The sequence below is a fragment of the Panicum virgatum genome, chromosome 1N (genome assembly GCF_016808335.1).
Source record: "Panicum virgatum strain AP13 chromosome 1N, P.virgatum_v5, whole genome shotgun sequence".
Lineage (NCBI taxonomy): Eukaryota > Viridiplantae > Streptophyta > Magnoliopsida > Poales > Poaceae > Panicum > Panicum virgatum.
Window position 1 is genome coordinate 64,072,877 of NC_053145.1, and position 18,389 is coordinate 64,091,265.

General features: G+C 51.4%; 3 protein-coding genes across 5 annotated transcripts; 2 read left to right on the forward strand and 1 right to left on the reverse strand.

Annotated features, from left to right (window-relative positions):
• Positions 1-2,038: 2,038 nt before the first annotated feature.
• LOC120657419 lies at positions 2,039-5,593 on the forward strand. 3 transcript variants are annotated; one of them, XR_005668159.1, is made up of 11 exons: positions 2,039-2,465; positions 2,564-2,631; positions 3,067-3,137; positions 3,299-3,550; positions 3,871-4,034; positions 4,126-4,181; positions 4,273-4,325; positions 4,415-4,532; positions 4,626-4,690; positions 4,785-4,882; positions 5,222-5,266. XR_005668159.1 is itself a non-coding variant. In XM_039935729.1 (10 exons), exons 1-10 carry the CDS (start codon positions 2,062-2,064, stop codon positions 5,291-5,293), a joined length of 1,356 nt encoding a protein of 451 aa, XP_039791663.1. In that variant the 5' UTR covers positions 2,039-2,061; the 3' UTR covers positions 5,294-5,593. The 3 variants fall into 3 exon arrangements, 2 of the variants coding, with proteins under 2 accessions (XP_039791663.1, XP_039791664.1); XM_039935729.1 differs by lacking the exon at positions 4,626-4,690 and having other exon boundaries at positions 5,222-5,593; XM_039935730.1 differs by lacking the exons at positions 3,299-3,550; positions 4,626-4,690 and having other exon boundaries at positions 5,222-5,593.
• Positions 5,594-5,749: 156 nt separating this feature from the next.
• LOC120657418 (U-box domain-containing protein 35-like) lies at positions 5,750-9,396 on the forward strand. Its single transcript, XM_039935728.1, has 8 exons — positions 5,750-6,259; positions 6,349-6,443; positions 6,514-6,635; positions 6,753-6,967; positions 7,041-7,083; positions 7,176-7,452; positions 7,562-8,875; positions 8,957-9,396. Exons 1-8 carry the CDS (start codon positions 6,085-6,087, stop codon positions 9,053-9,055), a joined length of 2,340 nt encoding a protein of 779 aa, XP_039791662.1. The 5' UTR covers positions 5,750-6,084; the 3' UTR covers positions 9,056-9,396.
• A 3,977-nt stretch (positions 9,397-13,373) lies between these two features.
• LOC120657420 (mitogen-activated protein kinase kinase 5-like) lies at positions 13,374-15,018 on the reverse strand. The gene has a single exon (XM_039935731.1). The coding sequence runs from the start codon at positions 14,835-14,837 to the stop codon at positions 13,731-13,733; it is 1,107 nt and encodes a 368-aa protein (XP_039791665.1). The 5' UTR covers positions 14,838-15,018; the 3' UTR covers positions 13,374-13,730.
• Between the last annotated feature and the right edge of the window lie 3,371 nt (positions 15,019-18,389).

Here is an 18,389-nt window from a genome sequence, read left to right on the forward strand (position 1 = left end):
AAGCTGAAATGCTGCTGCGTGACAGCTGTTAAATGATAAGCTTATCTAATGTGAAATTACAGATGTGAGTAGGATGTGCACTCCACATGTTTACAAACTAAAAACCTTTAAGCAGTGGGTTTTTCTGCTACCTGTGCATTAAGAGATCTATTTTTTCAGAGAGGATGATCCGAGGCCTTACACAAGTGAGCTGGGAACGTGTGGATGTATGCTTTCATAAGAGCTGGCTAAGATACAACGCCCATAATAACATCCAGGTAAGATTTGACTGCTATTGGAAGAAACTTCTCAATTATTCTAGTATTGTTGGACTTGCATTCACGTGTTTAGCGAACTGTGGATTCATATTACAAGTACTCACCAACTGGGAACTGAACTACTAAGCATACAACATTGTACTTGTTGGCCTGAGACAGCTTATGCACAGGCTACGTTGTTGTATGCTCAGTAGCGGTCGTGGCCTTCCATCGATAATGTGAAATGGCCTTTCGGATGCTCCTGATTCCGCTTTGGAAGGAGGTTTCCATGGTCTGCAGCAGGTCGCTAAGTTGGATTTCCTTTGGTGGCAATTTGGGCCCAGCTTGTTGCATAAGATGTCTATTCTGGCCTATTTTCGTATCTAGCTGCCAGCTGCTATGAGGCCGCTCTTGGATGTGCTCGAGCAAGTGCGTAAATAGCCTGCCCTGCTGCTATGAGGCCGCTCGTGGATGGCTCGACAAGTGCTAAATAGCCTCAGGCCGTGGCAGACCGGCCTCACGCGCACTGCCGAGCACATCACGAGCGGCCTCATAGCAGCAGGTTGGCAGGCTAGAGTACAGCAAGCAATAGGAGCCCCAGCCAATAGCAATCTTATGCACAAAGCTAGGGCCCACAACAGACTTTTCAAATTTTCAACTCACCCAAAGGAAAGTGGCTGGGAAACTTGCACACGCTGCATGCATATGTGGGACCCACGAGCATGCACGCCCTTTCACAAAGTCAAAGAAGACGCATGCAGCCATCCAAAGCTCCCTCGCCATTTTTTTTACTTAAACCGAACTAGAGCAACGAGCCAGCGACCGGACCAAACATGAAGACCAGAAAACAACAACGTGGGAGGCCTGTCGCCTGATGGGGGGGCGACCGGCCTCCCCTGTCGCCCGTTCCACGGGCGACCGGCCCCCCAGTCTATGCGTAAATATTTTTATTACAAATAGGTCTCCAGAAGTCTGGTTGTAAATATTTTTATTACAAACGGGTTCCTGTCGCCCTATGGGGGGCGACCGGGGTATACTTTTGAAATTTTCCAAAACAGACATATATTTTTAAAATTTTAATTTTTTTAAATATAAAAAAAAAGCGCATGAAAAAAAGGCAACTGTTATTGGGCCTTCAGCTCCCAGTATAAATTAACGGTCCATATACAGGACTGCATGTCCAGAATGAGCTGGATTAATTTGCAGGTTGCAAACGTGCAGCCAACTAATCCGAATTCTACACATGCGGAAGTATCTGGAACAAATGTTTTCTTTTTGCGATAGCTTCAAAACGGTTAATGACTCAGAATGGTGATTAGAAATGGTTCCGTTGGGAAATTATTTTATGTCTTCATAGGTGACATTTAACTAGGACCGCTCGATATTGGAGCAACCCCAACAGGGTTTCTATTTGGGTGACTAAACTCATATTTAAATCATTTTGTTCTAATTTTTATCTCCAGTAGGATCTCTACTTGGGTGACTAAAATGAGAAGGTGACTAAATTTTCTTTCCCACTCCCTCAATTTGGCCACCCTCTATTTAGACTACCAAAAATAAAACCCACCATTTTTAATCTATTTAGTCGGTACTACTGAGGTAGAAACTATATTTTAAATAAATAAATATAAAAAATAAATAATTAAAATAAATTTTAGTCACTCAAATTTAATCACTCGACTTCCTCTTATGCATACGACCGCACGCCAAACACTGTCATTGATTTTTCTTTTTTTGAAAACTGTCATTGATTTTTCTTAAAGCAACGGTTCATCTCTCGAGCAATTCCAGAACCGTCCGACGTGGACCCGGAACCAACCGGGAAATGCCCGCGTCTTCCAGATTCCACACCTCCGCCACGTGCTCCCTCGCCTCCGCCTCCTCCCGTTCCCCTCCTCGGCGCCGCCGCCACGCCGCCTCCCTCATGGGCCAGTCGCCGAGCGCACCCCCGGGGCGCAGCGGCAACCGGAGCCGGAGCAGCTCGCGGTGGCAGCAGCCCGGGCTCGGGCTCGACCTTGGGTTCCTGCTCGGCCGCAAGCCTCGGCCTGGGGACGAGAGGCCGGACCTCGCGAACTGGATGAGGTGCTTCCTGTCGCAGCATCTACCGCCCCCGACCGCGGAGGCGGAGGCTGAGGCCGAGGGGAAGGCCGCCGGGAGCTGCGAGGAAGAAGAGGTCGGTGGCGAGGGGGCAGACCACCTCGTCGTCATGGTAAACGGGCTGTACGGGAGGTGCGCACGCGATGGTTGCAGTGCTTGACTAGTTGACTGCTGGTTGTGAGTTTTGACCTCTTGTCTATTCTAATTTTGGTGGTTTGAGTTTTGACCAGTTCGGCGGACTGGAAGTTTGCAGCGGAGCAGTTCGTGAACAGGTTGCCGGGGAAAGTCTTTGTGCATCGTGAGCGCTCATACTCTGCCTGTTTCGCACTTTGATTTGAAATGGAATGTGTTATCGCAAAGGGGGAGAGGTTCAAACATAGAAATGTGAAGTTACATCAAAATTTTGCAGGTGCATGTCAGTGTAATTTTAAAAGCAACCGCTAAGCAAATAAACACCAATTAGAATAGGGTAGAGCTGCTTAGAACCACAACTTGAAATCAATTGAAGCAGTACACTGACAGTCTGACATGATGCAACTGGGAGTGATGTGCAGTGCAGTCTAGTTTGCTAATTACAGTTCTGTAATGTTTGTCTCATGCAGTCATGCTACCCAGTTAGTTTGCCACATCAAGTGTGTTCCAACTTCCACTGTACACCTATCTGACCATTGACCTTACTAGTTCAGAATAGTAAGATTATTTAAATCTTATCTTAAAAATTTCTTCATTGCAGGTAGTCAGAGCAATCATTCAAAATTAACATATGATGGAGTTGATTTGATGGGTGAAAGGCTAGCTGAGGAGGTACAACCAAATAGTAACCCTGTGAAATGAAGTTTTTCATCTTGTAATTCATTCGTTATATGCCAATTCATAGAATAGTATATGCTTTAGTTTAGTGAAGTTGACAGTAAATTATAGAATTAGTTAGAAGGGTACTAGATGAACAAATATCTATCATGCAGGTTCGACAAGTTGTTCAGAGAAGAAGAAACTTGAGGAAGATATCTTTTGTTGCTCATTCCCTTGGTGGTTTAGTAACAAGATGTGCAATCGGAAAACTTTATGAACCCACGACCAATGAAACCTTTTCTCTTGATACTGATAAGCTTAATGATGAACAAAAAATACCTGGTGCTGGTAAAATAGCTGGTTTAGAACCAATAAATTTTATCACGTCTGCTACGCCACACTTGGGCTCAAGATGGAATAAACAAGTAAGTCTCATGGCTATTTACTTATGTGCAGTTGTGAATACCTGATACATTCTTGTTCTATCTTATTATTAACGTTTTTGTCAGCCCTCCTAAGTCCCATACTCCCATGAGCCTCCTGATATTCTGAACTTTGTCTATCCTATAACTTTTAGCCCTGAATCCCAACTTGGTTGGGACTAAAAAGTTATTTTGTTGTTGTATTCTTATTACTGAATTCCCTAACTTTTCTCCTCTAGTTTTTTTTTTCACAGTGGTTTCAATACCAAAACAGTATCTGTACCAAGACCCTGATTCCTTTTTATATCTTTGTTTTTCGTCAGCTTCCCTTTCTTTTCGGCGTCCCACTTTTCGAGAGAACTGTTGCCGGAACTGCACATTTTATAGTGGGAAGAACTGGTAAACATTTATTCCTTACAGATAGGGATGATGGGAAGCCTCCGCTTCTAGTTCGGATGGTTGAAGACTGTGATGATGGGAAATTCATGTATTGATCCAGTTACTGTCCCAAGTGACATCAATCTCTATACTTCATACGCTGGCTTCAAACATCTTTATCACTCTGTTACTGTATGCAGGTCTGCTTTGCGCTCTTTTAAGCGTCGGGTTGCCTATGCTAATGTAACATATGATCGTATCCTACTGATGCCACACATTTTATATTTTCTTCATCAAATTATTTGTTGAATTATCCGTTTGGTCGTGCCCTTGACTCATTGCAAAAGATATAGTTGGTTGGAGAACATCGTCAATTCGGCGTGAGCATGAATTGCCAAAAGTAAACCAGCACTCCTATTTACTAAGAGAAAATGGAAGTTTTCCTGTGCTTTACCACTCATATTATAAATGTGGTCTTTGGTTTCACAGCTTAAGTTATCAGCAAACGATGAAAAGTATCCTCATGTTATTAATATTGACAAAGGAAATTCAGAGGATCGTCAAAAAGAGGAGACCGTTGAAGCTTCGCTGCCAGATAGCTTAGAAGGTAATAGTGCTCGATTTGCACAATTACTCATCTGGCCTTTTGCTCTTTTTTCCCCCCCTGTAGACTGGGTAGAGGTGACTGTAGGAGTTGCAGGAAGCTGAAATGCTGCTGCGTGACAGCTGTTAAATGATAAGCTTATCTAATGTGAAATTACAGATGTGAGTAGGATGTGCACTCCACATGTTTACAAACTAAAAACCTTTAAGCAGTGGGTTTTCTGCTACCTGTGCATTAAGAGATCTATTTTTTCAGAGAGGATGATCCGAGGCCTTACACAAGTGAGCTGGGAACGTGTGGATGTATGCTTTCATAAGAGCTGGCTAAGATACAACGCCCATAATAACATCCAGGTAAGATTTGACTGCTATTGGAAGAAACTTCTCAATTATTCTAGTATTGTTGGACTTGCATTCACGTGTTTAGCGAACTGTGGATTCATATTACAAGTAACTCACCAACTGGGAACTGAACTACTAAGCATACAACATTGTACTTGTTGGGCAGCTGAGACAGAATCTTATGCATCATTCTTATTATTGTTGTACCTGCTCAGTAGCTGTGGCCGGTGGCCTTCCCATCGATATATGTGATGTTTCCTTTTCGGATACTCCCTGATATTCCGTAATATTGGAAGATAGAGGTGTTCCATGGAAGTCTGAGCATTCGCTGTGGATTTATAATTGGTGCAGGTTAGGATTCATCCAGTTAATTCGGATGGAGAAGATGTCATATACCATATGATAGACAATTTTCTAGTCTAGACGGCTAAGACTAGCTTTCTCGACAGCTCTTTCTGATGAGTTGTTCATGAGAGGGTCAGGTGAGTAACTCAAATCTAGATAGTTGATTGTATCGGTGGATCAACATGTACTCAGGCAATCAGGCATACTATGAGGTGATTAGAGTGTGACCCGATTTCATTGCTGATTGCTGAAAATGTAAAGTGTTAGTAATGTAAATGTTAGCTTGATAGTTCAAAATTCTTGTAAATATGCATTCTAAAATGTTGATCAAAATTTGGAAGTTGCAACAGTGTGAATTTTCTGATTGCTCTCCTAAAAGAATCTCACCTTTTTATGCCAGTCTGCTTTTTAGTCATTCTGCTTAAAAGCACCTGATTGAAGTTGTGCCATCCTCGAGCGACGCTTTTGTGAAGGACTGGCAAAGTGATCTAATTTGAGATCCTTATTATTTTTCTGTTTAACTTTAATCCCACCTGCTTAGCAGAAAATGGGAAGGGGAGAACTGGTGGCTACCCGTTAAATCAGCTGAATTCCTCAAAAGGAACATGATTAACATTCCGAAGCCGCTCTAATTATAGTCAATGGGGGTCAGAGAACAGAAGTGAGAGCCTGAAAGAGATGCCCCAAAATCCTCTTCTGAACACCACCCCTCCTCAAGACCTTTGAGGGGATGATGAATTGCCGACATCAGAATTGTAGGAAGTCAGCCCAGAAAACATAGCGGAACAAAAACTATCAATTCAAATAGCTTTGCTGCATACATCAGAGCGGGAGAAGGGAAGGCACCGTAGAAGAAGCTCGATCAGGGGATGGGCAAGTACAGCGACGGGAAGGACGGCGAGACCGGCGGCAGCTACCCGCTGGTGGCGGTGTGCATCGACAAGGACAAGAACAGCCAGAACGCGCTCAAGTACGCCACCGAGACGCTCGCCCACAAGGGCCAGACCATCGTTCTCGTCCATGTCAACACCAAGGGTACCTCAGGCAAGCAAAGCATCCTTGCCGCGTTCCGGGCAGTTTAATTTTTCTCGTCGGCGGCGACCTCCGTGTTTCTGACGGCGGCGTGCGTGCAGGAGGGGTGGAGGACGCCGCCGGGTACAAGCAGCCGACGGACCCGCAGATGAAGGACCTCTTCCTCCCGTTCCGCTGCTTCTGCACCCGGAAAGACGTACGTACGCGAACCTCGAAAGTATTTCAGAGGTCTGCTAGTATATGATGTAACACGTGCCTGACTGCAGATCCAGTGCAAGGACGTGGTGCTGGACGACCACGACGTGGCCAAGTCGATCGTCGAGTTCGCCGCGCACGCCGCCATCGAGAAGCTCGTCGTCGGCGCCACCGCCAGGGGCGGCTTCGTCAGGTGAGCGATGGTCCCGTCTTTGTCGATGTCCACGCGTCCAGCGCGCCCTGTGTTGCTCACCAGGCTTGGACGTCTCTGAACGACAAGAGAAATCCCTTCCTGGTTCGGTTTGTGAAGGTTCAAGGCGGAAATCTCCAGCACCATCTCCAAGACGGCGCCGGACTTCTGCACCGTGTACGTCGTCACCAAGGGCGGCAAGGTGAACTCGGTCCGGCAGGCCATCCGCCAGGCGCCGGCCGTGTCGCCGCTGCGCACCATGATCCAGGGCCCCAAGCCCGAACAGCAGGTGCACGCGGCCGCGCAGAAATGGACGCCGCCGCCTCCATCGAGAGGTTTGTCTTGTTTGTAGCATAACATGATCGCACTGTACAATACTGCGATGCGTCACCCAACAAATTCTGGCAGGTGATGTTGCCGCGACACCGATGATGCAAGACAATCCCATCATGTAAGTTTCGCCGTCCACTCTCTCGCGGCCTCCGGCGACGGCATGTTTTGCTGATGGTGACCTCGACGGCTGTTTCGTGCGGCCGGGCACAGGTCGCCGTTCGCGAGGTCGACAGGGCTGGGCGCGGGGTCGGCGCGGAAGCCGTTCCCGGAGTTCTCGCTGCCGGAGTCGTCGGACATATCGTTCATCGGCTCGGCCCCCCGCCGGAGCACGGAGCGGTACCCGCCGCGGTTGTCGAGCGGGTCGGAGGGCCTCGACCAGCACAGCTTCGAGGCGCGCACGCCCGGCCGGTGGGGCGACTCCTTCGGCAACGACAGCACGGCAGCGCATTCCCAAACCAGCACCTCCTCGTGGTGCTCCCAGCCCACGGTACGATACGATCAAGTCAAAGCGTACCCCCAGGGCCAGGAGACGGAACAGAATCACTTTTGTTTGTGAGATGCATGCATGATGCAATTGGGGCGTCGATGCGATGCAGGACGACATGGAGGCGGAGATGAAGCGGCTGCGGCTGGAGCTGAAGCAGACCATGGACATGTACAGCACGGCGTGCAAGGAGGCGCTGAGCGCGAAGCAGAAGGCGATGGAGCTGCAGCGCTGGAAGGTGGAGGAGGAGCAGCGGTCGCACGAGACGCGGCTGACGGAGGAGTCGGCCATGGCGCTGATCGAGCAGGAGAAGGCCAAGGCGAGGGCGGCCATCGAGGCGGCCGAGGCGGCGCAGCGGCTGGCGGACCTGGAGGCGCAGAAGCGGATCGGCGCGGAGATGAAGGCGCTCAAGGAGGCGGAGGAGCGGCTGCGTTCCATGGGCGCCGGCGGCGGGGCGCGCGAGTCCGTCCGGTACCGCAAGTACACCATCGAGGAGATCGAGCTGGGCACCGACCACTTCAACGAGGCCCGCAAGGTGGGCGAGGGCGGGTACGGCCCCGTGTACAAGGGCCACCTGGACCACACGCCGGTGGCCATCAAGGTGCTCCGGCCGGACGCGGCGCAGGGGCGGTCGCAGTTCCAGCAGGAGGTGGAGGTGCTGAGCTGCATCCGGCACCCCAACATGGTGCTCCTCCTGGGCGCCTGCCCCGAGTACGGGTGCCTGGTGTACGAGTACATGGCCAACGGCAGCCTGGACGACCGCCTGTTCCGGCGCGGCGGCGGCCCGGTGATCCCGTGGCAGCACCGGTTCCGCATCGCGGCGGAGATCGCGACGGGCCTGCTGTTCCTGCACCAGGCCAAGCCGGAGCCGCTGGTGCACCGCGACCTCAAGCCCGGCAACATCCTCCTGGACCGCAACTACGTGAGCAAGATCAGCGACGTCGGGCTGGCGCGCCTGGTGCCGCCGTCCGTGGCCGACTCCGTGACGCAGTGCCACATGACCTCCGCCGCGGGCACCTTCTGCTACATCGACCCGGAGTACCAGCAGACGGGGATGCTGGGCGTCAAGTCGGACGTCTACTCGCTGGGCGTGATGCTGCTGCAGATCGTGACGGCGCGGTCGCCCATGGGGCTGACGCACCACGTCGGCCGCGCCCTGGAGCGCGGCACCTTCGCCGACCTGCTCGACCCGGCCGTCCCCGACTGGCCCATGGAGGAGGCGCACCGCTTCGCCGAGATCTCGCTCCGCTGCTGCGAGCTCCGGCGCAAGGACCGCCCCGACCTCGCCACCGTCGTGCTCCCGGAGCTCAACCGCCTCCGCGCCCTCGGCGAGGACAACATGGAGTACTGCAACCCCATGAGCGGCCGCGGCGGCATGCACAGCTCCTCCGCCTCCCACAGCAGGCCCTACTCGAATCCGCGACACGTAACGCCCGTTCCTCCCTCCCTCCTACTACTTTCCCTTGGTATCGTTAACGCTGGTGGTGATCTCGAATCCGATGTGCAGGATGGGGTGAGCGATCCATCGATAGGGAGGCCGAACCAGCACCACAGCTCGAACGGGAGCCAGGCGGCCATGCCGACACGGAGGCTCAACTACAACTGACTGACGCAGAGAGAGAGAGAGATCCTGATCGCATTCGAGTAACCAACCGATCGCCACGGAGCAGTGCGAAACTGGCTAGTCACTGAAGATTGATTAGCTGAACTGAATGTGTTCCTGGTCTGAGTTAGAGTGTGGCTGCTGCAAAACGATGCAGCTGGCAGAAGCAGAGCGCCATGGCAATGCCAATTGCCACTTGCGCATTGCAGGCGGTAAGTTCTACCCTGTGCAGTGCCTGTACCATCTACAGTAGATTCTTCAAAAGTTGTGCTACCTCTGTAAACCGCCTGAAATTCCAAAGACAAATTCGGTTTCTCCCAAAAGCCATTTTGAAATTCGCGTCCCATGATCGTGTACGGCTGGCTCAGCGGCGACAGGCCACTCACTCACTGGAACAAAGAATTGAGGATGGATTTCCGCATCGTTCCGTCCTTGGTCTGGTCCAAGTCACAGCACGGAACATGACATTCCCCCTGCCTGACGCCGAACCGGCCGGCAGGCAACACGCACGTTTCGCGCGACGTGACGCGCCCTGGAACCTGTCGGTTCTCGAGATGGCAGAGCAAAAGTTGGTGTCGTGGTCGTGTCGCTGCGGCCGTTTCCAAGCTTTGTCCAGGATACTGGTAGCACGTGGAATTGACGTGCCCTGTACCCGACAGGCGTTGGCGTTGTTGCCCTGTCCATGCCAGAACCACCGCCGGCCTTGTCTGAAACTCTGACGAAGCTGCGTAGCGAAGTGCCGATCTCTGTACACGCAGCAGCTTGGCGCTGTCACAGCTGATGCAGCCCAGACATCAAACCGGCTCCTCCAATCGCGGGGGAAAAAAAACCATTCGCAGCTGAAGCATATTCAGTGACCCAGGAGCCAGCAGAATCAGTTGACCGAGTCAGCTAACAGCATCACTAGGCATAGGCATGTTGCATGCATCCATGAGACGGCGACTCGACGGTCACCACACGCAGCCGCCAGACCTGGGAAGGTCGGCAAAAGCCCCGACGCGGACGCGGACGCGGACGCGGACGGCCGGCAAATTGCCGAGAATCTATGCTAGGGAGATTGCCGCGGTCACACGGTTGGTAACTCTGGGTGCTGGCCTGCTGGGAGAAGGGAGACATGTGAATGAATCATCACGGTGTGGAGCGCGCCAAACACACTGCACCAGCACCACCCTTTGTGCCTGGCACGGTGGTGATCGATCAGGCCGCTACTACTTTGTTTGATGTGTTGGGCCGTGTAACCCTGCCGCGGCGGGAGGAGGCTAGTGGACATGGACATGGCTTTCATGTGAGTGACCTCGAGGAAGCCTGGTCCCCCGGCCTGTGCCATGTCTCACGGCCAGTCACCAGTTCACCACGCTGCCCGTGCACTGGCGCCGCCGAAACACATCGAGGGACGGAGGGAGAGCATCTCGCCGGAGAGCACGCGAGATGCAACCGGTCGGAGCCGTCCTTCCTTTGCGGCTGCAAACCGTAGCAGGGGCCACGCCCGGCGCCGATGCGGACGTTGCCTTGCCTAGATCAGTAGTAGTAGATCCTACTGTAGATACGATGACGCCGGCGATGGATCCTCGATCCGTCGCCTCGGCCCTCGCTCCTCGCCGAGCCGAAACTTCCAAACAGTGGCAGGGGCTACGCGACAGCCTAGGACGCTTCTTCCTCCCAGAGTCTGCCCACTGTTCCTCCCCGTAGATCGACGCACCCCTGTCAGCCTAGGGCACACCTTTCGCTTCGCCTCAGAAGAGAATCCTCCGCTCTCACGCTTCCTTTCCTGGGCAGTTTTTTTTCTTTTTTTCTTTCTATTTTTTTTCCGATAGGAGGGCTGCAGAGGTGTCCCCCGGTGCCAGCCCCGGGGATCGAACCCGGACTGCCGGCGTGGGAAGGGGCTCTCGCTCGTTCCAATCAGCGTGCGCCCAGGTCAGGATCACAGGATGTCGCTCGGGTATGGCCTTGGCGTGTGCGGCCATGGAACTGCACCATCCAATCCGACGCCGTCCCCTTGGTTAAAAACGTCGGTTTCCATGTCACGAGCACTGTCATCCCACTCCATCATGCCATGCGAGACGAGAGGCTACGGACGGAGCCACCTTCCACGGATATCCTGTGGACGCCGCATTGACTTTCCCTGCGCCGCCTCCCTCGCCAGTGATTGAAATTCAATGGCCGCACGGTGGGAAAAGACGACACCGCAACACAACTCATCCCAGCATGGTCGTGACGCTAGCAGCAGCAGCCGGCAACAACAAAAATATACTCGTATGTGAGCGCTGCCGGTGTGCAGCCCACCCGCCCGGGTTCGATCCCCGTCGGGGACGACCCGCGCGTCTCATCGGGGAAAATTCCCCTGAGGGAGGCTGAGCGTGTGTGGTGGTGTGTGGGGTACTGGGGTGTGAGTTGCTCTGTAGGCGCATTCTGGGACCACCCAGGTAACCTCACCTGCGTTTGAGCGTGCGGTCAGCGTGGGTGCTCCAACCGAGTTCTTAAATGATGTACCAGTGCTCCTGGTGTAATTAAAAAAAAAAGAGAGACTCAGAGACAGTTGCTCGCTTTTCTGTTTCGTCAGTGGAGCTAATAAAACTTTTTTATCCAAATTCCTCATGGCAGTTGCCTTGAGCTGCAGCTGATTTGTTTTTTTTTTTAAAAAAGAAACTAGCTGCAGCTAATTTGGAAAATGCAACTCTTGGAGCAGCACAAGTTGAGCACTGAGTGGCAGTGAATGGCAAGGAATTTCTATTTCTTCAGAGCAGCTCCACTGTGCGGTTCGCCTACACCCGACAACAGAAGTCGAACCAAACCAACGTTCGCTCTGTGCAGTGTGAACATCATATTGTAGGGTCCGTGCATGCTAAAAAAATCTCAATCACCTGGACATCCTCTGCTCTCACTAGCGTGTCTTCACCGACGGAGGCGGAAGGGAAGTAGTATTTTATTCCCTAAGTCCGAACCGAGTTTGGAGTTCGCTTTTAGTTCTGACAGATATGGTTCGACTGCTCCAGCGTGCTCTATTCGATTCTTTCTTAGTCACCAAGGTTCGTTTTTGGGATACACTGTGGGTGCCCTCATCCTTGCTTCGAGCCGATACACAGTTAAACACACACACACGGGGCATGAGGGCGTGTCTCCATTTATTTATTTATTTTACAGCACAGACAGAGCGCACACTGTTCACGCTATTCATACTTTTTCCCCCGAAAGATCACGCTATTCATAGTTTCATACTACCCCTCTACTGCAGCAGCATAGCGGCACGGGCGACGCCCCCACCGGGCCCACCTGGCAGGGCGGGCTCACGCCATTCCCACATGCCTCCATTAATCCGTTTCCTATGTGCCGCCCCTTTCGCAGGCCTACAAATCTATCCATTCCAAGCAACTCTCTCTGTGAGAGCCTCCGAGGCCTGAGCTCAGGGACCGTTTAGTTGCAAAATTTTTTGGGGCTGTTAGACTACTTAAAAGAAGTATTAAATATAAATTAATTATAAAACTAATTACGTGGATGGACTGGAAATCGCGAGGCGAATCTATTAAGACTAATTAATCTGTCATTAGGGTTGGTTACTGTAGCACAACATTTTCTAATCATTGCATAATTAGGTTCATTAGGTTCGTCTCGCGATTTTACTCGGAGGTTATGGAATGAGTTTTGTCAGTTATCCACATTTGATACTCCAAATTATAGTCAAATATTGCAAGTTACTGTAGCGCGTGAAATTTTTTGGAAACTAAACGGTCATACGAGAGCAAGTGATAAGCATAAGTGGTGCCGAGCAGCCGAAGGACACCTTCGTATGCTTCACTTCCCTCCCCCTGCTTTTCGCTGTCTCTCCTGCCTCTCGTATGCTTCCTTTTACTGCGTAAAAATTAGGATGACACGCCAAGCGACGCCTAAAAATGACCAAAAAACCGTGCATGCAAAGTGGCGCCCCACACAGGCCCGGGCCCCAACCAAGCAAACAGGGGAGCAAAACGAGAAAAAGAAAAGGGCATACATTGTTGCAGGCCGGGGGGGGGGGGGGGGGCTACTGCTTTGCCTGCCATCCGTTCCACAAGACGGGCAAGAATAAAGCCAGAGAAATGAGAGAAAAAATAATGTCGATTTGGTTCCCGTTTGCAAGATTTGATCCAGTTTTTATCAAAAATAATACCAGAAGATTTGATCCGTCCATCATTCCATCAAGGATTACGGAATCCAAGAAGCCAGCATCAAGGCCTGCTATGTTGATATGGTCATCATCTTCTCCACCAGGACTCCAGGAGTTTGATGGATCACCACCACCAGCTACTCCTATTTCCAATCCACCACCAGGAGTTCGACTGGCTGGGTATTACAAAATGGAACGCGATTGCTTTCTTAACAACCCATATTTTATGATTATCATTTGGAGGACCATGAACAACAATGAAGTAGAGAAAGAGGGGGAAGAGAAGAAAAAAAAATAAACAAGTGCTAAGACGCGAACTTTAATTCCTGGAGCAACTGTGACAACAATGGATGTGCTGATGATGGTTGCTGTGGCGGTGGCTTGAATTCCCAAAATGGCTAGGGGGAACGTCCCTAGATCCCACATCTCATTGCCTGCCAACCAATCAGGCAACCAACCTTCCATCCGTGATCAATCCACCCGGTCGGATCAGGACGGGAACCAATCAATCGGTGGGAATTGTGGATTTGGGGCGAGTCATCATGACGGCGGCGGGGCGGCCAGGGGCTGCGGCTGCGGCTGCGGCTGCGGCTGGGCCACGAACGGGTGCTGCAGCAGCCGCATCGCGGACGGCCGGTTCGCTGGGTTCTTCTGGAGGCACAGGCTGATGAAGTTCTTGAAGTCCGGCGAGGCAGTGCGCGGCGCCTGCGGCGAGTCGGAGTAGCAGATCGCGCACATGAGCGCGGCCCAATCGCCCTGCTTGCCGAGGTTCTCGCCGAGGGGGAAGCGGCCCAGGTAGAACTCGAGGATGCTCAGGCCGAAGCTCCAGATGTCGCCGGCGTACCCGTCGTAGGCGCCGTCGTTGAGGTCGGTGTTGATGCGCTCGGGGCTCATGTACGCGATGGTGCCCACGGAGGAGTTGCAGGGGTCCATGGTCTGGTTCAGGATGCGGCCCACGCCGAAGTCGGCGATCTTGACGCGCCGGCCGGAGTCGATCAGGAGGTTGGAGGGCTTGATGTCGCGGTGCACGATGTGGCGCCGGTGGAGGTAGGCGATGCCGGAGAGCACCTGGCGCGCCACGTGCGCGAGGAATCCCTCGTCGGCGATGCGGTGGCCCTCGAGGGAGCCGCCGTCCATGTATTCCAGGAGGATCTGGAGCTCACCGGCCTGCTCGTACATGCCGTGGCAGCGCACGACGGCCGGGTGCTCGGCGGTGCGGAGGATGGCGATCTCGCGCGTGATCTGCCGCCGCACGGCGTCGTCGTGGTTGCCGTAGAGCACCTTGAGCGCGTAGGCGCGGCCCGTGGGGCGGTGGCGCACCATCCACACCGTCCCGCCGGCCCCGCTCCCGATGCGGCGCACGCGCTCCAGCTCGCACAGCGGCGGCGGGTTCGGCGGCGCGGAGCCGGCCGAGGTCGGCGGGGTGGGCGCGCCGAGCGACGCCGGCCCCGACATCGCCCCTGACGACGACGTGGACGACGGCGCCGAGGACGGCGGGAGAGGCAGCGGGAGCGGCACCGCGAGCGAGGTCAGGTCCCGCTGCGGCAGCGGCAGCGTGAGATCCGGGCGCCGGCGCGACCGCCCCGGCGTGCCCGGCTGCTGCGGCGGCTGCAGCGCCCGCGAGTTCGGCGGCCCGCCCGGCCTCATCGCGCCCTCTCTCTGTCGTGCACGGCGCAGGAGACGCGGGCGGGAGGAGAGGGAAGGAGCGCCTCGCGGGACGACGGGGCGCGTGCCCTGATGGATTGGTGTGGCTCTCGTCACGTTCGCGTTGCGTTTTGTCAGAGGAGGAAGCGAAAGAGAGGTCGGGGCAGGGAAGGCAGATTCGAGAGGGACGACTGTTTTTTATAGACGACGGGCTGGAGAAGAAACGGAACGGAACGGGACGAGTGGCCGTGCAGGGGAGGTCGCTAGCATTTTCCCGGTTTTCTGCCGACGGAGAGGGCCGTTTCATTTGGTTTGGTCCCATGTTTCTTTGTACTATAACTGTATTTTGCCTTTTCCAAGTTGCCCATCGGCCGTTACCTGATCTAAAATGCTTAATTTCTTTTGGGCAACAACCTTCTTGCAACATTGTACAGTGCCTTCTGCTCTTTCTAAAAACCGCCGTTTTCTTCAAATTCCGCTATCTTTGCCATAGTATGTTTAGTCCCCTCGTGTGCGACACCTAAATAGTTATCTCATGATGGAGGAAACTAAAATCTCTTATAGCTAAAGAATAAAGGGAGGCAATAGAGGACAAGCTTGTTGGAGGTCACACTATAGAGCCAGTGGAGCAATTAAGACAAACATAAGGTGAGGTACGTTATAACTTAGTAGGTTCCTTGGCTGGCTTCTTGACAGACCTTCTAAAGTATGACAAAATAAACAAAACCACAACAGGATGTATTGTGTGGCTTCTAATCGAATTCCCAAAAAAGAGTGCCTTATCTTTACAAAAAAAAACAGGGTGCATTACTTTCACCTAAACAAAATCCCCAAACAGGGTGTGTTTGGATTTTTATATATGTTCAAAAAAATCCATCAACCACAAGAATAAAGACTAGTCAATGTTCTTGTGACAGACCACACTTCGTAAATTCCTTGGTGGATTCCAAATGTTCCAGGAGAATCTGTCAAGTGATATGATCAAACTAGCTAATTACTTCAACGACTTTTTGCATATACCGCCTTAAACATTTGTTACCATGTAAGGTCATTTTGATGTATCGCCACGCCATACATCATATAGCGGCAAAATATTAAATTTCACCGATGCACGGACATCGATCCAGATCAAATATGCCCTTGGTTCTCTCAAATTTGTCTTCAGTTCGAAATATAATACTCACTCGTTGCTCATGGTTACCTAGGTTCTGATTAGGTGCAGATAAAAGAACAAAGAAAATGATACGTATGATCGGAGAGAAAGGAAACACTTCATAATAGAGTCTCAAGCATAAACTATCATGTAGTTGTGTTCGGTACACTTAACGGTTTCTACTAATCTGGATACTAGTTCAAATGATCAATTTATTTCTAAATTCCAGACATTTGACAAGGTGTGAAAGAAATGGTCCACACAGGAAGACTCACTCGAATCAGACGGAAACTATTTGAAAATGGTTAGTGTACACAGGATCCGCCAACCATGTTATGCACTTAAAAAAGTAAGCAAATAATCAAGGAGGTGTGTAGGAGTTAGCTAAACCCAGTATCATTATAACATATGATTTCTATTCGCAGATTCTTGGTTGGAGACATTTTGCAGAATAGACTAGTCTAGTGCATTATTGCTCTATCAGCTTTGGAGTTCTAAACGCTTTATATTCCAGGACGAAGGGAATATGACCCCAAAAGACTATCAATGTGGTATCAACGGTTGATTTTGAACTCAAACAACATAACATTTTATAGCAATCAGTGCAGCTGAAGTTTGCCTTCTTCTTTTTTTCCCTCTTTCTTTGGCGAGTCGTCTCAGCGTAAATTATATGTGAATCTTGTTCATATATCCAACAGGAGCGTGTATGCTTAAGTTGCACGGCGCTAACACACAAAATCAACGGTGCCGATTTTTCTTGTATGCATAAACACCTAGGGACTACTTGGATGATGGCTATACCACACCTTTTTTAGATTAGTGTTTGGTTTCCTGGTACACAATTGTAGTTTGTCATATCTATTGGGCCATATATAGATATGCAGCCGAAACATGTCCAACAATTGGCAATGGGAGCTCATGCAAATGACAAGTGTGTATTATCCTAGGATTGATTACACATGATCTAATTACCGGCCGGATGCACGGAAGAAGCTAGCGCACCTAGATGCAGGGCCGTACCGGCAAATTCGGGGGCCCTGTGCGAAACAATGGACTGGGGCCCTGGTGACCTAGTGAAGGATCATGAATACCAAGCGATACCAGTCGGCAAAGCGCGATATGCTGTGTGAAAGCACAAATGTTAGAAGTCACACGAGCACGATGTGCTGTGTGAAAGCACAAATGTTAGAAGTCACACGTGTGACTGATAGTTAAATCATCACATAAGGCCCAATAACTATTTTTTGTTCCGGAAATTTTTTTTGTTGCTGGAACAATTGTTATTGTTTGGGCAACAAAATTTTTTTTCCGAAAAAAAGTTTGTTCTAGCAACAAAGCATTGAGAGGTCTGGTTTATTAGGCCGATTTTATCTCCAAAACATGAAATCTTGAAGAGGTTGGGGTGCCGTGACAGGTACACTTGAGATCACACACGTGACCCCAAACAGCACCCATGTAAAAAAAAAGTGGCAAGTGATACGTCTACGACGATTTATCTTTTAGGAGCAATTTGGGCCATGTTTTGCCACAAATTGGGTCAAACAATCAACTAAATTAAAGTGTTTGCATGACTATATCTAATATATACCTAATATTTTGGGGGCCTTTCGAATTCGGGGGCCTGTGCGGTCGCACGGCCGCCCAGATACGGGCCTGCTAGATGAGAGTAAAGAACTTGACGATGCCACATCGTTAACGAACGGCACATGCACTCCGATTAACAAAGATATAACTTGTCCACTAAGCCACCTAGTATGGTTTTTAGATTGAACTAGGCTCGGCGCAAGAGGTTGCAACATCTGCCGCTCCAATTCCTCGACGCACACGGGCACGCACATCCACTCCTCACTCGTGACTCCCGCAAGCAAATTAACGCACCTCTGTGGCCCCACGTCGCAGTGACGGCAGGCGCAAGGAAAGATTCTGAATGTACGGCGGCGTGGGGGTAGTTTCCGAGTGCGCGATCGACTTGGGATTTCGATGCTGGGCTCGGGATTCAGCGCGGCGGAATCGCGATCGCAGTGACAGTTTTACTCGCAGACAGACACACGGCGGGTGAAAGTGATTCACAGGGCCAAAATCAAAACTAAAAATCACGAGAAAATCACCGCCTCAGTTTTACTGCTACGCTCACCATTCACCAACGCATCGAGATTCACAGGGCAATAACTATGGCCTCACGCGGCACGTGGATTTCGGCCGCCGCCGCCTCGGGATTCGCACGCGCTTAATTGTTTCCGTTCCGGGATTCACTACCGCCGCGTCATGTCCCTCCTGCTGGGGCGCTACGGGATCCCAATGCCTGCCGGTGCGGCGGTGCCCACCGCTACGGCGCCACCCGATACGATGCCTGCCAATAGCGTGTCCTGTACCAGACGGGGAAAATTTTCGAACAAAATGCT